This window comes from Echinops telfairi, unplaced genomic scaffold, assembly GCF_000313985.2.
Source record: "Echinops telfairi isolate 266 unplaced genomic scaffold, ASM31398v2 ScPeMD7_2291;HRSCAF=2852, whole genome shotgun sequence".
NCBI lineage: Eukaryota > Metazoa > Chordata > Mammalia > Afrosoricida > Tenrecidae > Echinops > Echinops telfairi.
In genome coordinates this window covers 11,814,202-11,834,490 of record NW_022106189.1, presented here as the reverse complement: position 1 = coordinate 11,834,490, position 20,289 = coordinate 11,814,202, and the positions used below count along the sequence as shown (strand labels likewise).

Here is a 20,289-nt window from a genome sequence, read left to right as displayed (position 1 = left end):
CACAGGGAATCCAGGACAGATGAACCCTTTAGGACCAGTGGTGAGTGGCAATACTGAGAGGGTGGAGGGAAACTTGGGTAGAACGAGGGAACCAATTACAAGGATCTACATATAACCTCCTCCCTAACGGATGAACAAAAGAAAAGTGGGTGAAGGGAGACGTTGGACAGTTTAAGATAGGACAAAAAATAATTTATAAATAAACTAACAAGGGTCCATGAGGGAGAGGGGAGGGGGGGGGCGGGGAGGGAGGGGGAAAAATGAGGAGCTGATACCAAGGGCTCAAGAAGAAAGCAAATGTTTTGAGAATGATGAGGGCAACAAATGTACAAATGTGCTGGACACAATGGATGTATGTATGGATTATGTTAAAAGTTGTACGAGTCCCCAATAAAATGATTTTTTAAAAAAACAGCACTAAATATAAAGCTTTTGGGGGGGGGGAATTGTTTTTTTTTTTGGTACCCTCTCATATGTTTGTGATAAAGCAAATATTTTGCACCCCCTGGACAGTTAAATATTTCATTTACAAGTAGCCTTTGTCTGACACCCACCACTGACCTGTCAGTTGGTTGTACTGTGGTGGCTTTTGTGGTGCTGTGATCCCTAGAAGCTATGCGCTACATTTCAAATGCCAGAATTACCCAAAGTGAAAAGGTTCAGTGGAGCTCACGTCAGAGGAAGTAGCTCCTGAAAACTTCATGCACAGCATGTAATTGTTTGATTTTAAAAAAGCAAAAAGCAAACCAAACTCGGCACCATTGAGTTGATGTTGACTCAGTGACCCTATAGGACAGGGTAAAAGACTAACAATTTATGAGTAGAAAGCCCTAGGTGGGGCTAGTGGTTTTGAACTGCTAACCTTGTGGATCACAGCCCAATGCATAATCACTATGGTCTATTAAGTGATGAAGGCCTAATAAGTGAAAGCAGAATATTGTCAGAGTTAGTGCTGAGGGACTGGGCCCATTGCTAGACTAGTGACCTGTTCATTGCAAACACCTTTTTCAACACCATCAATGAATGGTGACTAGACACACTGACTTCTCCAGATGGAACACACAAAAATCAAACTGACTACATCTGTGGGAAGAGATGATAGAGAAGCTCAATATCAGTAGCTAAAACCAGGCCAGGGGCTATCTGTGGAACAGACCATCAACTGCTCATATATAAGTTCAGGTTGATGAAGAAGACAATGAAAACAAGTTCATGAGAGTCAAAATACGATATCCCACTCAAATTCTGAGGACATGTCATGAACAGATTTAATGCATTGAACACTAATGACAGATTTGATGAGCTGTGGGATGACATCAAGAACATGAAGAAAGCAAAATATTATTCTGAAACAGGAAAGAAACAATCAAAGTCAATGTCAGAAGAGACACTGAAACTTTTTCTTAATCATAGAGTATATAAAGCAAATGGAATGATGAATTCAAAGAAATTAATAGAAAATTTCAAAGGGAAGCTCAAGAAGACAAATTAAAATATTATCACAAAATGTTGTACAGACTTAAGAGTTAGAAACCCAAAAGGAAAAAACAAGCTCAGTGTATCTTAAATGAAAAGAACTGAAGAAAAAGTTCAAGCTTCCAGTAGCAATCTTGAAAGATTCTATGAGCAAAATATTAGTTGCAGGAAGCATCAAAAGATGGAAAGGTTACCCAGAGTCACTTTACCAAAAACGAACTAGTTGATATTCAACCATTTCCGGAAGTTACATATGAACGAGAACCAATGGTACTGAAGGAAGTTCAAGCTGTACTGAAAGCATTAGTCCAAAACAAGGCTTCAGGAATTGATGGAATACCAACAGAAATGTTTCAACATAAGCTGATGAAAAAGCCTTGGAACCACTTACTCAACTATGCCAAGAGATTCGGTAGACAGCTACTTGGCTAACTGACTGTTAAGAGATCCATATTTGTACCTAATAAAATAAAGATGACTCAACAGAATGCTCAAATTATAGAGCAATTGATATCACATGCAAGAAATCATTTGCTGAAAATCACCCATGATTACTGCTGTATAATGACAATGAGTGATCACTGGTTCGGGCCAGACTCAACAGAGGACGTGGAGTAAGAGCTATCACATGGATCTTGGTTGAAATCAGAGAATACCAGAAAGATGTTTACTTGTGCTTTATTTGCTATGCCAACACATTCGATTTGTGTGGATCATAACAAATTATGCATAACCTTGAAAAGAATGGGAATTCCAGAGCACTTTATTGCGCTCAAGTAGAACTTGAACATGGATCAAGAGGCAGTTGTACAAACAGAACAAAGGCATACTTCGTGTTTTTTTTTAAATCAGAAAAGGTGTGTGACAGGGTTGTATCAACCCACCATATTTATTCAATCTGTATGCTGAGCAAATAATCAGAGAAGCTGGATTATATGAAGAAGAATGTGGTATACAGGTTAGAGGAAGGCTTTTTAACAACCTGCCATTTGCAGATGACACTTTGCTTGCTGAAAGTGGAGGACTTGATGCATTTGTTGATGAAGCTCAAGGTTTGCAGCCTTCAGTATGGATTACAACTCAATGTAAAGACCCAACCCCCCACAGCTGGACCAAATGGAGACAAAACTGAAGTTGTCAAGGATTCTCTCTCTTTTGCATCCACAATCAACACTCATGGAAACAGCAGTTAAAGTATCAAGACACACTTCCTGGGTAAATCTGCTGCACAAGACCTCTTTAGAGGGTTGAAAAGCAAGGGTGTTACTTTAAGGACTAAAGTGTGCCTCACTCAAACCATGCTATTTTCAATGGCCTCATTTGCATGTGACAGTTGGGTATTGAAAAAGGAAGATTGAAGGGTTGCTATGTTTGAAGCAAAGAAGAGGAAGACCTTCCATGAGATGGAATGGCACTGTGGCTGCAACACTGGGCTCCAGTCAGGAACAGTTGTGAGGATGGCGCAGGATGGGCAGTTCGGGGCAGTGTTTTGTTTGGTTCTGCATGGGGGCATTAAGTCTAGGTGGTAACTAACAGCAACAACAATGTATCTGACACACAAATGTTGTGGGTTTTTTCCCAGTTACATATTTAAAGAAAAAGCCCAATCACCAATTATATATAAAGTATTTATTCTTATGAACATATTTACCTAAAAAATTTACTGAAACGCTGAACAAATAATCCCCTTTTAAAATTTCTTAGGAGCAGAGGGTTATTTATTACTACAGTTAAAGAATAAAACATTTTACATATGAAAGTCAAGATGGACACATTTTAATATAAATGGCAGCCTTGTTAAGAATTTTTTGTCCTGTGAATGAATTTTCAGCTTTATGTTAAGTAAAAATTTATAAGGTGCTCATGAAGTAATTAAACTTTTCAAATTCATCTTATAAACAAGTAAAAAGGCACCTCTTATATTTTAAGGATAACTACAGCAACCCCAACTTTAACTTTAATGGACATTATACTACAAGGAGCCGTGGTGATGCTGTCATGTTAAGTGTTGTTGGAGTGTTAAACCTTAAGTCCATTGGTTCAAATCCTCCAGCAGCTCTGCAGAAGATGAGGTTACCCTGCTCCTGTAATGATTTATAGCCTTGGAAACCCTCTGAGTTGGAGCTGACTCGATGGCAATGGGTTTGATTTGGGTTTTGGATTTTAGTACTGTGGCTATTATGCATATACAGTGAGACATTAACACTCTTGAACAGTGGGAATTGTCAACTCCAGCCTGTGGCATGCTCCCATAGTACCTCAGGACAGAAAAGGGTGATCAGTCATACCTGTCCAATACAGCCTGTCTGCCATAGTACAAAATTCAATAAAGCTATCAAATTCCAGGATAACACATAATTTATAAATGAATTTGCATATTCAGAAACCTGTATAATATTCTAACAATTATTTTAAAATAAAAAGTGTATTTAGCATTAAAGGAAAATAATGAATTGAAAAATAGAACCACAACAGTGGCTGAGATTCAGTATTTGGTATAACAAAAATTATTTCTCAAAATACCTATAATTTCTTAAAACATAATAGAGTTTTCCTTAGCCTAAACTCAATTCAATGTTATTCCTGTGATATGATCAAAAGAGAGGAGAGTGTACAGGATGAAAGACACAGCTACAAACAACAGTTAGTTTTATAGAGCTGTGGAATGGCAAACAGATGTTCCTGAAATACTGGTACAGGAAAACTAAGTCCATACAAAGTTTTCCCCTTTGTTTCAAATTGGCATTGATCTGCTATTTACAGTAGTTTGTAAAAATAAAAAAAATTATAAAAACTGAATGAGGTTGTTTCTACATTTAACTTAAATATATACAGACCCACTTCATCTGCAAAAATGCAATACTAAAGTAACACTAATACTGAAATACAGGTAATCAAAGATCCCAAAAGCAAGGATAACAAGGAGTCATCATCATGATAATCTGGTAAATATTGCACACTTCTTGTCACTTGTTGCTATGATCTTCACAGATCCAGTTGTATAAGGGATCCTTTATGGCTTCTGGCTGTCCCAGTCATTGGAAGCAGTGTTGCTTTGTAAGTCCCATAACAGTGAGAGCAGATTGTTACTGAACATGAGGCCTAGGTTTCAAAATCAGTTTTCCTGTCTGTAAAAATGAATAAATAAATACATTCAATCTACAGCTATATTAAAAACACATTTATCTATACATCTTAAAGGACGTTTGCAGAGAATCAGATATTTTCTAGTTAAAGCACTTAGGTTTTCAAAGTTTTTTGTGTGGGATTTTTTCCAAAATGCTTATTTTAAAGCATATATTAGCTTTAATTCAACAACAAAATAACAACTCAACCACAAAATGGGTAATGAAGAGAACTTTCACCAAAAAGAACATCTTAACAGCCAACAAATAAATAAAAAGCTGCCCACAGTCATTAGCCATTAGAGATGTAAACAAAGGCTACAATGATATATGCTATCTTACCCTGGCTAAAATGACACTGATTGAATCAGATAGCAAAGGTTGGTTAGGCTGTGGGAAAATTGGAACCCTTATCCATTATTGGTGGGACTAAAATAGTCCAATCACTACAGAAGATGGTAAGGTACTTTCTTAAAAACTCAGAACGACCCTCTGACCCAGTAATCCCACTCCGAGGTATTTACCCTAACCGCCCCTCCCGAACAGCACTGCCATTGATTGGACATCGCAGAACAGCACCAGGCAACAGAATAGAATTACTTCATAGGTTCTGAGGCTGGAAGTCTACAGAAGCAGAGTCTCATCTTTCTTTTGTGGCGCTGCTGGTTTGGATTGCTGGTCTTGCAGTGAGCAGTCAACATTGAAGCCACTGCGTCACCAGGTCTCTGTGGTGTATATAACTTCTCCCCGCAAACAAAGGCTAAAAACCAAGTCCACTGTCATCAAGTCAATTTTGACTCAGCAACCCGATAGGACACAGTAGAACTTCCCTTGTGGGTTTCTGAGGTTGCAAAAGTCTTTACAGGAGCCAAAAAAAAAAAAAATCATCTTTCTCCGACTGGACTTCTGGTAGATTTGAACTGCTGACCTTGTGGTTATTAGCAATGCAACATGTGATCTACTATGCCACCAGGGCCCCTCCAACCAAACCAAACTCACTGTCATCAAGTTGCTTCCAACTCACAACGACCCTATAGAACAGAACAGAACCAGGCTAACACTATGCAGGCAGAAAGCCACATTTTCAACCATGGAGCAGTTGGTAGTTTCAAATTGCTGATCTTATAGTTAACAGCCACTGTGTAATCCACCATCTAATGTGTAATCTGCTATGCCAGCAAGGTTCCTAAATATGCCTTAGAGACCTAAAATAACAACATGAACAGGCAGTTTTCTTCTTAATACTAAATAAATGAAACTACTGAAGTACCCATTGAGAGGACAGCATAAGCCAACTGTGGTACACACACACACACACACACACAAACACACACACACACACACACACCAGAATACCATCATACAACCATAAATAACAATGAGTCCATAAAACCTCTTTTCATATTAACAGACCTGGAAGTCATAATGTTAAATGAAATAAAGCAAGCATGTAAGGACAACTATTATGTTCTCTTTCTTTCTATAAGAAGACAAAATCGAAAAATCAACCTCACTGCCATGGAGTCAATGTCAACTCCTAGTGACCCTACAGGACAGGGTAGAACTGCCCCCGTGAAACTCCAAGCTGGTAACTGTTTACAGGAGTAGAAAACCCTTTCTCCCACAGAGAAGCTGGTAGTTTTGAACTGCCGAACTCTTGGATCGCAGCCTAACACGTAACTACTACACCATTGAGATACCAATGTCTGGCGGGGGTTAACTGGGGTGTGTTAATCCCAGGATGAGAGGAAGTATGATTTATATCACAGACACTACTTTTGATGATGAGAAAGGTAGCACTATAGCTATATTGAGCACAGTACAACAAAAGTGAAAAAAAGTGAGTACATGTGGATGTGTACAGGCAAATTGATATGCAGGTAAATACAGGTGTGTATTTATGGGAAAATAGATGGAAATACCTATAAAACAAAAAAACCACTGAGTTGATTACACTCACGAGGACCTTATAGAACAGAGTAGAACCATTCTTTAAGGTTTTCCAAATGTGTAGGTATGTGTAAACGTGCACACACATTCACCGAACACAAAAATAAAGAATCAAGTCTCGATGAGCCACAACTTCATCTACCCATCAGACTAGAAAAACCTGATTGGTGCCTGGCTACCACTGCTGACGATCATGACCAGGGTCACAATAATTGCTCCTCAGTAGAATAGATTATGACCAGGGTCACAATAATTGCTCCTCAGTAGAATAGGAGAAAAAATGGTAGAACTAAGAGGACTCATTGAGACTATCACCCTAAGACACTCTAAATCTAGAACTGAGCCTATCCCAAGATTATCTTTTATCAAAATAGTAAAATGACACACAAAATAAAGTTACCCATAAGACTGGCGCCCTGCCATCAGTATCAGATCCCTACCATCAGTATGAGATCAGTAATTACTCAAAAGGAAAAATAAGAAGATAAAACAAGCAAACAAAAACAAAATCCACTGCCATGGAATCAATTCAGAGTAACCCTAGAAGACAGGGGGTTTTTGAGACTAAATCTTTGTAAGAGCAGAATGCGCCTCTCTCCCCGGCAGAATGGCTGATTGGCTCAAACTGCCAGTCTTTTAGTTCACAGCTCAATGCTTAATGTGCTGCACCATCAGGGGTCCTTTGAGAAGAGGGTAGGGAATTACAGTACAGGAAAGGGAACAAACACAAAGAGAATAAATGCAACTAATGTCAATGAACAAATTAGGTGGCAATTGTTAAACGTGAACCTTAATTTCCCATGTAAACTTTCACAAAGAGCTAAATAAAATACTATTGAAAAAAATTTACAAATATAGAGATAATCCCTTTCTACCTATTGGTTACCTAGAAATCATGCAACTGATCCACTGAAATAAAATGCTACCTTTTATTGATTTATTCATGCTCTTTACCAAAGGAGGTTTACGAAACAAACTATATATTCGAGTAAGATAAAAAATGTAATGTCAAGTTGAAAAGTAAACCAGTTAGTTATTTAAAAAAAACGAAAAACTTCCAGATGCCCTAAAACATCTTAATAGTACAATAATAATGTTTAGTGTAAAACAAAAAACAAAAAAAAACCATGTTGGAGCAATAGATACTGTATATTGCTAATGTTCAGTTTAAGTTGGCACAACTCATCTATAGAGCCAACTGAATCATATGTATACACACATACGTTATACATAAATGAGAGCTTCAGAAAATTCATGGGGAAATTCCATTATCATTTAATAATTCTATTTTTCAAAGACCTTTTGAAGCCCCCCCCCCCCGCCGCCACCCCACCCCCCACACACACACACACCATGCATCCAAAAAATTAAATCTGAGAGACCAATCCTTGGAGAAGGACATTATGTTTGGGAAAGTAGAGGGGCATCAAAAAAGGGGAAGGCTCTCCAGGAGATGGACTGACACAGTGGTTGGAATAATGGGTCAGGCATAAGAACAATGGTGAGGGGCGCAGGACCGGGCAGTGTTTCATTCTGTTGTGCGTAGGGCTGCTACGGGTCAGAATCAGCTTGACGGCACATCACAGAAATCTGAAGGTAATTACATATGAGAGTAAAGACTAAGTATAATTAAATACAAGTGTTTTTAGTTCATTCAACTGTGATTGAGTGCCTACTATGTGTGCTGGGCCTTGTGCTAAAACCTAGAGGTTTAATAATAAACAAAGTTCCCACCATCAGGGAGCTTAAGTTTTAATACAGAAGACACACATTTAGACATATGCTGTGGAAAATGTGGAAGCTATCAGTCCAATAAAGGGCTAAATTATGGTATATCCATACAATGAGATCATATTAAATTAAATAAAATGGAAGACTAATTGAGATAATGCAGGCAAAGGAATATGCCTAAGGACTGGCATGTATTTGTTATTGTTAGGCGACCCTATGTGACAGAATAGAAACTGCATTGGGTTTTCATAGAGAGTCTTTATGAAAGTAGATAAGCAGATCTTTCTCTTATAGAGCCACGAGATAGGGTCAAATCACCCACCTTGTAGTTAGCAGCTAATCACAGTTACCAGCTAATCACTGTACCAGCACAGCTCCTTAGCACGTTGCAGGCTCAATAAATGGCAACTATTATTAAATTCTGTTGACTAAAAGGCACATAACTCACTGCTACAGAGTTGATTCTGATTCAGGGTGACCTTGAGATAGGAGAGAACTGCCCAGTAGGTTTATAAGACTGTTAACTCTTTTTTTTTTTTTTAATCGTTTTATTAGGGTTGTCTGTAACTCTTTACGAGAGTAGAAAACCTCTTCTGGTAGTGATCTTGCAGTTACCAGGCCGAAGTTTAACTGTTACGCCACCAGTGAGATTTTTGCAAAACTCACTGCTATGGAGTCAGTTCTGACATAATGATCCTATAGGGCAGGGTAGAACTGTCCATGAGTTCCCGAGACTGTAACTGGTTATGGTGGGAGTAGTAGGATTTTTAGGTGGTTTTATTTATTTTTATTTTCTCTAATTACCTCTCTTGATTCACACTCTAACTCAAATTTTCGTCATTTTATTTTCTATCAATCTTTGATGTTTTGGCAAATTTTTTCTACACTGGGCTGCTAAGTGCAAGGTCAGCAGTTTGACTACCAGTGGCTCCTCAGGGGGCTTTGTGCACCGGGAAGGGTTAGCAGCCTCAGAAACAGACAGGGGCAGCTATCTCCTGTTCTACAGGGTAGCTATAAGTTGGCATTGATCCGACAGCGGTGAGGTTTTTTTATTTGCTCAGTAAATATTTGTCATTGAGGTGTCAAATTGTCTGTGTAGTTTTGAGGAATGCAATGCGTCCACATCAAACATCGGAGCACCTCCACTGATCAGAAAGTTCCTTCATGCCTCCTTCCAGTCTGTTAGCTACCCTCCTTTTCATAGGGACATAACGACTTTTCCAACTTCTCTTACCCTGGATTATTTCTCCTTGTGTTTGATCTTTAATTAAATCATACAGTATGTTTTTGACATCTGGCTTCTTTCACTCAACCTCTTTCATCCATGTTACATGATTCAGTAGCTTGTATCTTTTTATATTGCTAGTATTCCATTTATGAATATAAATGGAATGCCTCACAATTTCGATTGGTTATTTGTAAACGCTATTTGTTATTTTGGTTGGTTATTGGTGAACATTATTTGTTTATGGTTTTAATCTACTTTCGATGTATTTTTTATTACATGAGTCATTAATAAAACTTCATAAAAATTCAATAGGCTAAAGTCACACTTTCCATTTACCTCAAGTTTGACTCCACTCTTGAAAAGAAACCAGTTTGGGCATGAATTCTTCTACATATTCTATGGCTTTATAGTTACCGAAAGACCGAACTCACTGCTATCTAGTCGATGCCGACTCATAACACCTACTCTGCGCGTTTCTGAGACGGTAACTGTTTATGGGAGTAGAAAGCCTCGCCTTTCTCCCATGGAACTGCTGATGGTTTTGAACTGCCAACCATGCATCTGCTTAACCACTAAACCATCGTCCTAAGGCTTTATATTTACATATATAAATAAAAATACGGTTGTATGACCTGCAAATACATTTGCAGGTGAAATATGTTACTTGGGATAGGTTTCAAATCATTCTGGATAAATGGATACGGCACGGGTATAGATGACACAAGAATAGCCATGCTAACACAGGCTCACTCTGAGTCGGAACTGACCCATCATCACCTAACAACATACTTTACGTGCTCACCAGCCACTTAGGAGACTTCTGATTGTTCTACACCCATGACAAGGCTGCTATCTGACTTGAAACTTAACTATCATAATGGGTGTAAAGTTGTATCTCACTGTGGTTTTGAATTTCATTTCCCCTGATGACTAATGAGGTCCATTCTGTTTCTTACTGATTTTTAATAAACCTTAAATTCTTCTGAATGCTATCTTGTAATCATCTTTCTTACAAGATGTAAATACTTTCTTCTAATCAAATTTTCTTCCATTTTGCTGAACATAAGTTTTACATTTAGTACAATCAAATATATCCTCCTTATTCCATTATAGCATTTGTTTCGTGTCTCCAAAAGGTATTTTTCTAGCTAGAGTTTATATTTTTCTATATTTACCTCTAATGGTTTAAAGATACATGTGTTTTTAAATATACTTAATTATTTGAGATTACTTGAAATTATTTGAAATTATTCATCTAATTGATCTAAAGTAACTATTTTTTAATTCCCCTAGATGAAGAACCAATTGTCTCAACACTACTAAATCGCCTGCCCTACTGACTTGAAGTACCACTGAATTAAAAAAAAAAGAAATATGTATTCAATCTCTATCTTTTCATTGACCCAACTGTCTTCCTACCCTACTCCTTTACTTTTTGCTATTTATTCTGAATTTCTATAGTAAATAGGTATTACTAGCTGAATAATTCTTTAAATTGAGACAATAATAATTTTTTTAAAGAAAATTACCAATCAAAATTGTAAGACATCCCATTCATAATGCACAGGTACATGATATGCTTTGTACCACAGAAGCCATACATCTATAGTTGCTAAATTAATTGGACTCTATGTTCAAGTCTCTTATGTACAATAATAATAATAATAATAAACAAGCCCACTGCTATCAAGTGGATCCCGACTCATGAAACCCATATACAACAGAGTAGACCTGCTCCCCCTAGGGTTTCTGAGTCTGTGGTTTTTTTATGGGAGCAGCCAGCCTCATCTTTCTCCCATGGAGTGGCTGGTGGGTCTAACCACTGACCTTGCCGTTAGTTCACTGTGTAACTCATTATACACCTGGGGATATAACCGAACACTGTTAGATAAGTGAAAGTACTTTACAAAATCAACATCCATATAACAAATTTTGTGCAATATCCCCGGTATTTAAAAGAACCCAGATAAGTTTAACTATAAGATATATAACTATTTTATAAGTCATTAAAAAAAAGTAAAGCTGTCAACTCTTATCGGTAAGCACCATTAGATGCAGCTCAATCTCAGAGATTTTAAAATGTAAAAATGCACTAGGATATATGTAAATTATATTCCTAGTACTAGTTCCGAAGACAATGTTTTCATAAAGTTAAATATTTCAGTCTTTTCATATATACATGATTTTCTAATGAAGAAATACTTACATCATCACACGACATATTATACTCTGCTAATATAGTTCGACATCGAGCAGCTATACTGAATAAACATGGTCAAGGGAAAACATCATTTCAGTAGACAAGTTTTTAACAATCAGCTGTGTCAGCTAGAAAATGCTTTAATTTGGTTGTGAAAAGAAAACTCCAATCAGTGGTAAAGGATACATTGATGGTGCGACTACTCTTTTATGTATTCCAGCAAAAAACAAGCCTATGAGAGTGATACAGCTAATGGTGAAAAATGGATGATTCCACAGGGAGGTGAAGAAAGACACCTGTAGTAAAAGAAAGATTCGACAGATATCACAATAGCAAATGTCTTAAAACAATATCGATATAAGCAATCTTTCTGTCATCTAAATTATCAGAATTTGAAGATTTCTAATAAGTTTCTATATTAATATGCATAAAAATAAAAATATGTTTTTATAGCAAAGTAATGTGGCATTATTCCTCCCACCAGCTGCTGAAAATATTCACATCATTATAAATCCATTCCTATATTAAAATACATCCGTACCAAAAACATGTAACATCAATATGGAACAATAGAAGAAGCACAAGACTATATCAGCGCCACAAAGCAAGAACACTGTCTTGCTCACTGCTATTGTCCCAATATTTGAAACAACACTTTGGCAAATACAGGTACTTAACAAGTATTATTGAATGAAGATGAGACCTTGTTCTCAATGAAAGTACAAGTCAAATAATGTGGGGAGGCGTCAAAAAATTCATGCAAAAATTCCATACATTTTAATTCCATTTTCTCACAAACTTTTGAAATTTCTTATAGTTACGTTACTTCCCTAATAGAAAGCACCAGGAAGGGTGGTTTGGGAAACTCTTGTCATCATAATTAACTCAATTTAATCTTCATTTCCTGCTATACTTCCACATACAAAGGGGCTTCAAAAATTTTATGGAAAAATTCCATTGTATTTAAATTCTGTTTTTTTAAGGAACCTGTAAAAGTCCCATTATTTACACTATAAATCAGCATTCATTGGGTGGTCACTGCCAAACTCACTGGTTTCTAATATTTATGCTACAACATGGTTAGCTCCTATCTGTCTTTATAAGAACTCAATTCTGCAAGAGCCTTCTTTGTAGAAGCAAAAACATAAGTTTGGTTTTTAAAGCTACTTGTGATTTAGATGTTCACTGGAATGGGACATTTAAGCAGGGGAAAAAAGAATTAGTTGCTATCAATAAGAAATTAAGAGTTCAGCACTTAGTGCTGGGTCCATGGCCACAACCTGGATGGGCGGAAACTCCGTAACTCTGCTGCCCTATGCCTTGCTATGTACTCTGGGCCCAAACTCCTCCCTGGAAGAAGCACACTGACTGACCTCAGCTACTATAAACAGGCATGCACTGCTTCTGGATCAGCTACTCTACCATCAGGTAACAGGGATCAGCAAAAACCCCAACTAGGTTCTGCGTCTCACTGTTTCAGACCCCACCACATCAACTCCATAGCTGGCAGTCGGTTGTTCTGGTCCCCCTAGTCTTCTTTGTTTTGTTTTTACTTTACTTTCCCAGGTTTTCAATCCTTTCTGCTTTTCTTTTTCGGTTCTTTTCTACTGTTTCTCTTTTCTTATATTCAAACCCCACCCCCCATACCTCCCCTTATCTCTATGTTTTTCTTTACTATTCTCTTACCCAGTGACTGCTCCCTAGGCTTATTTTCTTTGATATTTTTTCTTTCTCTTGACTCTTGTTTTTCTTTTCCTTTTTTTAAAAAAAGGTATTAAATTATTTTCTCTTGTTGTTGTTCCCTTGCTTTTTACTTGTTAGTTTATTTTTAAATTATTTCTGTTTTATTCATATGAAGATAAAAGACAGAATAGTTCAAGCAAATGACCAATACAGAGCCAGAAGCCCTTTCTCTTAAATAAAAGGCATTGACACTAATTTATAAGTTATTCAACAGAGGTACTAACTCAGTTGACAGACTGATAAAAAGATCAAGAAAGCCACAGACAAAATAAAGGGAAACACAGAAAAATAGTAAAAAACTGTAGAGAAATTCAGGAATATAAGAAAAAACTAACAAAATAAATGAAAAATCAGAAACCATCAAAACCAGCACAAAGAAATCGAGAAGATTAGTGCTAAAGTGTGTTGACAGAGCAAAGGAGCAGAACTCACTCAATGGAGGGCAAGTTAGCAGGCTTGAAGACAAATCTTAATAATAATCTGTTAGGCAGTATTTCTCAAATTGGGTAATACCTCCCCCTGGAGGAAGGTGGAAAGATATAGGGGGTTGAAAAAGCAAATACCTACACTTTATCTTGAATTATGGACTATTATACAAGTTTTTAATTGCTAAGGGGTGCTAATATTTTTTTTCTGAAAAGGAGTCTGTAGGCCAAATAAGTTTAGGAACCTATGTGCTAAAGGAACACACGAGGGGGGAAAAAAAGAAAAAAAAATCTGGACAGTGCCTATGAATTATGTAAGATGGTTCACCATTAAAAAAGCAATCAATGTAATTTACTGTATAAATAAGACAGCAAAAAAGACATGATCATATCAACAGATGCAGAAAAAGTATGTGACAATAACTAACACCAATTTCTGATAAAAACACTCAACAAAATAGGAACAGAAGTGAAACATCCCAATAAAGGCCATATACAAAAAATCCAACATCACACTCATGGGGAAAAAACTGAAACATTTCTGAAAACGGGAACTAGACAAGAATGCTCCTTACCGCCACTCAACATTGTGCTGGAAGTCTTGGCCAGAACCATTATAATGCCAAAATAAATCAAGGGAATACACTTGGGCAAAGAAGTGAAGCTCTCACTATTTACAGATTATATGACTTTATAGAGAGAGAGCCCAAAGGACTGTGAAAAAAGACTCTTGGAAACAATTGAGGGATTTGGTAAAATAAGAGGATACGTGATTAACAAGCCAAGAAAGTACTGAAAAAGACCTGAAGAAAACAGTAACATTTTTAATAGTCACATGAAAGATAAAATACCTAGGAATAAACCTAACAGAAGAAATAAGACCTGGAAAAATAAAACTACAGAACATTATTACAAGAGACCCACACAAATGGAAGAATATTCCATGTTCATGAATAGGAAGACTTATTGTGAAAATGTCAATACATCTTCAGAAATATACAAATACAACACAACTCCAATCCAAATCCCAACATCATTCTTTACGGAAATGGAAAAACGAACTATCAAGTTCATATGGGGAGAAAAGGTGCGGAATAAGCAAATGACTTTTCAAAAAGAGCAAAGTAGGAGGTTTGCACCAACATCAAAACCTATTACACAGCCAAAGTAGTCAAAACAGCTGGGTATTGATACGATAGATACAAAGACCAATGGAATAGGATAGAAAACCCAGAAATAAACGCATGTACCTAGAGGCAATTGACTTTCTACAAAGGTCCAAAAAATACTAAATAGGAAAATGGACTCCCTTTTCAACAAATGATGCTGGAAAAATGAGATCTCCATTTCCAGAGGAATGAAATAGGATCCATACACCTCACCCCATGCATAAAAAGGAACCTAAAGTGGATTCACTCAAAACCTCACTGCCAACAGCTCAATGCTGACTCATTGTGACCCTACGGAACAGGGCAGAACCATCTCTGTGAGTGTCCAAAACTTTACCTGTTTATGGGAGTAGAAGGCCTCTTCTTTCTCCAGAGTTGCAGAGTTGCTGGTGGTTTTGAACTGCTGAACTTGCGGCTCACAGTCCAACACATAAGCACTCTGCCACCAGAGTTCTAAATGTAATTCTATAACTATCAGGATTATCAATAAAAATTGGGACAAGTTTAAGGGCTCTATTGCAGGGCATACTTGAACTACCAAATAGAATAAAGGAAGCACACACATCAAATATAATACAGTGGAAGACAAAATAGATGAATGGATCCTATTAAAAATAAAACACTATAAATAAATAAACACATGAGCACCTCAAAAGACTTCATTAAAAGATTAAAATGAGAGCCCACTGATTGGGTAAAAAAAATCTGTAACAATGACATAACAGACAAGGGACTCATTACTAAAATCTACAGAATTCTGAAACACTTCCATAAGTACAAAAAATCAATTAAAATGTGGGGAAAGGACATGAACAGACAATTCACAAACGATGACCCTTGAATGGCTAGCAAACACATGAGGAAATGCTCTGGATCACTAGCATGCCAGGAGATACAGCCCAAAACAATGATGAAATATCATCTCACACCCGCAATGATAGCCCAATTAAAACAAAATGGCAACAAAAACAAAAAACAAAGAATAATAAATGCTGGTGAGGGTGAAGAGCGATTAGAACTTTTAGACAATGCTGGTGGGTTTGAAACTATGTACAACCACTGTAGAAAGTAGTATGACACCACCTAAACAACTGGGGAAAGAAATACCGTACAACTCAGCCCTACCTTTGCTGGGCATCTACTCCAAATAAATGATACAGATCACCCTCAGATCTATGCAATCCATTACAGCACAGTTCACAATAGCAAGACGCTGGAAACAGACCAAATGCCCATTAGTAGAAGAATGGATAAAGAAACTCTGGTACATACATACAATGGAATACTATGCATCACCATGAAAGCATATCATAACATGGATGGATCTGAAAATCATTATGTTAAGTGATTTTAGTCAGCCACAAAAGAACAAACACTGTATCCAATACTATAAGGATTAAGCACAAGATGTAGGCAGGCTTCTGTTCCTAGGTCATGTAATCTTCTAATTCAGTCTCCTAAGCAACCAGGCAGAGAACCTGCCTAGTGTCCATGAACCATTAATCACCCCGTCTACATGTACATCTTCAAAACTACTTCGAGAAAGGAGACCTCACTTCAGCTGGGATCAGTTTTTCAAGAAGAGGGAAGAGGGAAATGACCATTTAGTCGCTGCCATACAAAACGGTGCTAAGGTCACCCCAAATCAACAGACACTCCTACCAAAGAGATAAGCAAACCGTACTGCCAATTCAAGCCAAGATGGGGGAAGAGGCCATGCACATTTCAGAGAGGCAATGACATTTCTGTTGGCCAGAAAACGGGAGGAGCAATCTCCATGCTGGTACTAAGTTCCTAATCAGACACTTTGACCTAGTTTCTATCCAGCCTTTGGTGATCCGGCCAACTGCTATAGACTAAGAGGACTTTAGGCCCTGTTATTTTGAGGCTCACATCCTTCACAGACCACACCAAAAGGATTAGATATAGGAACCCCACTAGGTGAACTAGGCTTTACCTAGAACTCACCTGTAGTCCTTGGACTTAGAAACTCCCTAGTGCGAGAAGAAGCAGATGACTGCTATCCCAAGGATATAGAACTGATGGTCATTGGACTTTGGTTTGGATCTCTTGCCTTGAAGGTGCCCAATGAATGGTGGCCCAAGACTACTGTATACTTACTAGGTTAATGTCATCCTTGCTTTATTATGACATGCTTTCCTATGGTAGGTGTGCTCCGTCATTGTGAATATTATTGAATGTTTTACTATCACAAACCCCCATTGTTTTTATAGTGTCCAGTCACTTAAGAGTTTAATTTAGACAAGTCAACAATTCAAGCAATGTGGTTTGTTGCTGGCCTATAATTGTATAATGTCCTTCTCTCAACAATGTTTTAAATTCTATACTATTGGCTAAATTAATGATACCATCAATGTATTACTTTATGCTCCATGGAGATGATTGATAATATCCTCTATAACATAAAATCACAGTGATGTCTCTAAGGTGATCTAGAGATATATAAATCAATCATAGATATAAGTACTGATTTTCAGCTCACTATTCTAGTCCCAATCTAAGAACAATTGGTTCTTTTGACATTGGCCCTGCTTGACTTTAACCCCCATTTAGAGATCACTGAAGATATGGGTGCTCTAGCAAGATAGGGAAAACACAAAACAAAACTAGATGGTGCCAGATATCAGAAAGAATAGTGTCTGTGGTCTTAAAACACATCCAGCCTGTGTGATCCAAGGATTCTAAATAATAAAATCTAAATCTGTAGAAAGGAATGGTAGCAGAACTTCAATTGGAAACAACTGGTTTTTGGAAGACTATGAATGACAACGGAAACCCAAAATTATCTGTAGGGTTCACACCTGGTGAATTCACGCTGGTGAATTCCCTCTGACCTTAGTCAAGGGATGTGAATAGCTTGTTATCAGAGAACATTGTAAGGACCATTATGGTAGATGTGATTAGGTTAAAATGCAGTATCATTTGATCTCTCTTTTGACCCTTTTAAAGTTTACTTCAGTTAAAAAAAAAGTAATTCCTCTCTGTTACATTGCCCTTGATCAAGCCCTACCAGGCCTCTTACGCCCTCCTTGCCAATTTTGGATCACTTGTTGGTCCCTTGTCCCTGGGTTTAACACCACTCCCTTTCCCCTACATCCCCCTCGAACGGTTGGTCCCATTGTTTTCTCCTCCAGATTGTTTATCCCACTATCTTATCTAGATAGACCTGCAGATATAATAATATGCACAAAAACAAGACAGAGCAAAACAAAGCACAAAAGAAAACAAAACAGCAACAACAAAAAAACCAATAACAAAAAAAAGAGAAAAGCATGTAAATAGTTCAAGGTCTGTTTGTTGATTTTTAGGATTGTTTTCCAGTCGAGTCTGATGGGGTGCCAAGCCCTGGCCCCAAAGTCTATTTTTGGTATTCCTTTGGGATTTCCTTGCTCTGCTCCCCTTGCTGGTCTGTTGCATGCCCTCAGTGTTTTGCCTCGGTGTGGTGGGGTCAGATTGGGCACAATTCCCACACTGTGTCAGTGAGAGATGCCATGTCTTGTAGTGGGGCTGGCCATATGGTCCTTTCTGAAACCCAAATGAAGGCTGAGCATGATAGTGGGGCAAGAGGAAAGTAAAAGGAAATAGAGGATACCAAAGGCTCAAATAGAAGTAAATGTTTAGAAAGTAATGATGGCAACATGTACAAATATGCTTGATATAATTGATATATGGATTGTTATAAGAGCTTTAAAATCCCCCAATAAAATGACCTTTTAATAAAAAAAAAAAAAAGGAAATAAAGGAAAGAACTAGGAGACAAAGGGCATTTATGGAGGTCTAAATACAGGCATGTACATATGTAAATATATTTATATATAATGATAGGGAAATAGATCTATGTGTATAATATTTATAGGTTTAGTATTAAGGTAGCAGTTGGACATTGGGCCTCCACTCAAGTACACCCTCAATGCAAGAACACTTTGTTCTATTAAACTGGCATTCCATCATGCTCACCTTCCCAACACAATTGCTGAAGGCAAAGCAGGTACATAAGCAAATGTGACGAAAGCTGATGGTACCCAGCTATCAATAGATACAGCGTCTGGGGTCCTAAAGGCTTGAAGAAAAACAAGCGGCCAGCTAGCTCAGAAGTAACAAAGCCCACATGGAAGAAGCACACCAGCCTGTGTGATCCCGAGGTGTCGATGGGATCAGGTATCAGGCATCAAAGAATCAAAAATCCTATTATTGTGAGGGGGAGTGTGGAGTGAGGACCCAAAGCCCTTCTATAGGCAACTGGACAACCCCTTATAGAAGGGCTGGCTGCAGGGAGGAGACAAGCCAGTCAGCGTGCAGTATAACACTGATGAAACATACAACTTTCCTCTAGTTCTTTAGTTTCCTCTCCCCCACAATCATGATCCCAATTCTACTTCACAAATCTGACTAGACCAGAGGATGTACAATAGTACAGACAGGAACTGGAAGCATAGGGAATCCAGGACAGATGAACCCCTCAGGATCAGTGGTGAGAGTGGTGATACTAGAAGGGTGGAGGGAAGGTGGGGTACAAAGGGGGAACCGATGACAAGAATATGCATATAACCCCCTCCCCAGGGGATGGACAACAGAAAACTGGGTGAAGGGATACATCAGACAGTGTAAGACATGACAAAATAATAATAATATAAATTACCAAGTGTTCGGGGGCGGGGGGGGCAGGGAGAGAGGGGAAAAATGAGGAGCTGATAACAAGGGCTCAAGTAGAAAGCAAGTGTTTTGAGAGTGATGATGGCAACAAATGTACAAATGTGCTTGACACATTGGATAGATGCATGGATTGTGATAAGAGTTGTACGAGCCTCCAATAAAATTTTTTTAAAAGTGCTTGACACAATGGATGGATGTATGAATTGTGATAAGGGCTATATATGAGCCCCCAATAATATGATTTTTTTTTAAAGTAAAGGGGAACTACAAGTGGATTAAGCCTCGAGTGAATTCTCTCTGGCCAGGGATGTGAATACCTTGTTATCAGGCAGAGTGCATTGGAAAGTGGATTACTGCAGATGCAGTCAGTTAAAATTCTTGTTATATATTTTTCTGTATATGAAATCCAGGATAGGTAAATCCATAAAAACAGTAACTAGATAAATAGTTTCTTGGGGGGTATGGCTGGGGAAGTTGGGGGAAAATAGGGAGCTAATAACAATGAGCACAAGAAAAAAAGAAAAGCTGATGGCGCCCGACTATCAAAGGATATAGCGTCTGGGGTCTT

At 37.8% G+C, this 20,289-nt stretch overlaps 1 protein-coding gene across 1 annotated transcript in view; it reads right to left on the bottom strand.

Moving 5' to 3' along the window:
• Positions 1-3,090: 3,090 nt before the first annotated feature.
• The window catches only part of CNEP1R1 (CTD nuclear envelope phosphatase 1 regulatory subunit 1), a 29,316-nt gene continuing 12,117 nt past the window's right edge, over positions 3,091-20,289 (bottom strand). The window contains exons 4-6 of the mRNA XM_004704683.2: positions 11,897-12,006; positions 11,717-11,771; positions 3,091-4,604 (exon numbers count right to left, since the gene is read on the bottom strand). Of these exons, the coding sequence (XP_004704740.1) occupies positions 4,563-4,604; positions 11,717-11,771; positions 11,897-12,006 (207 nt within the window). The 3' untranslated portion in view covers positions 3,091-4,562. The remainder of the gene's footprint in view (positions 4,605-11,716; positions 11,772-11,896; positions 12,007-20,289) is intronic.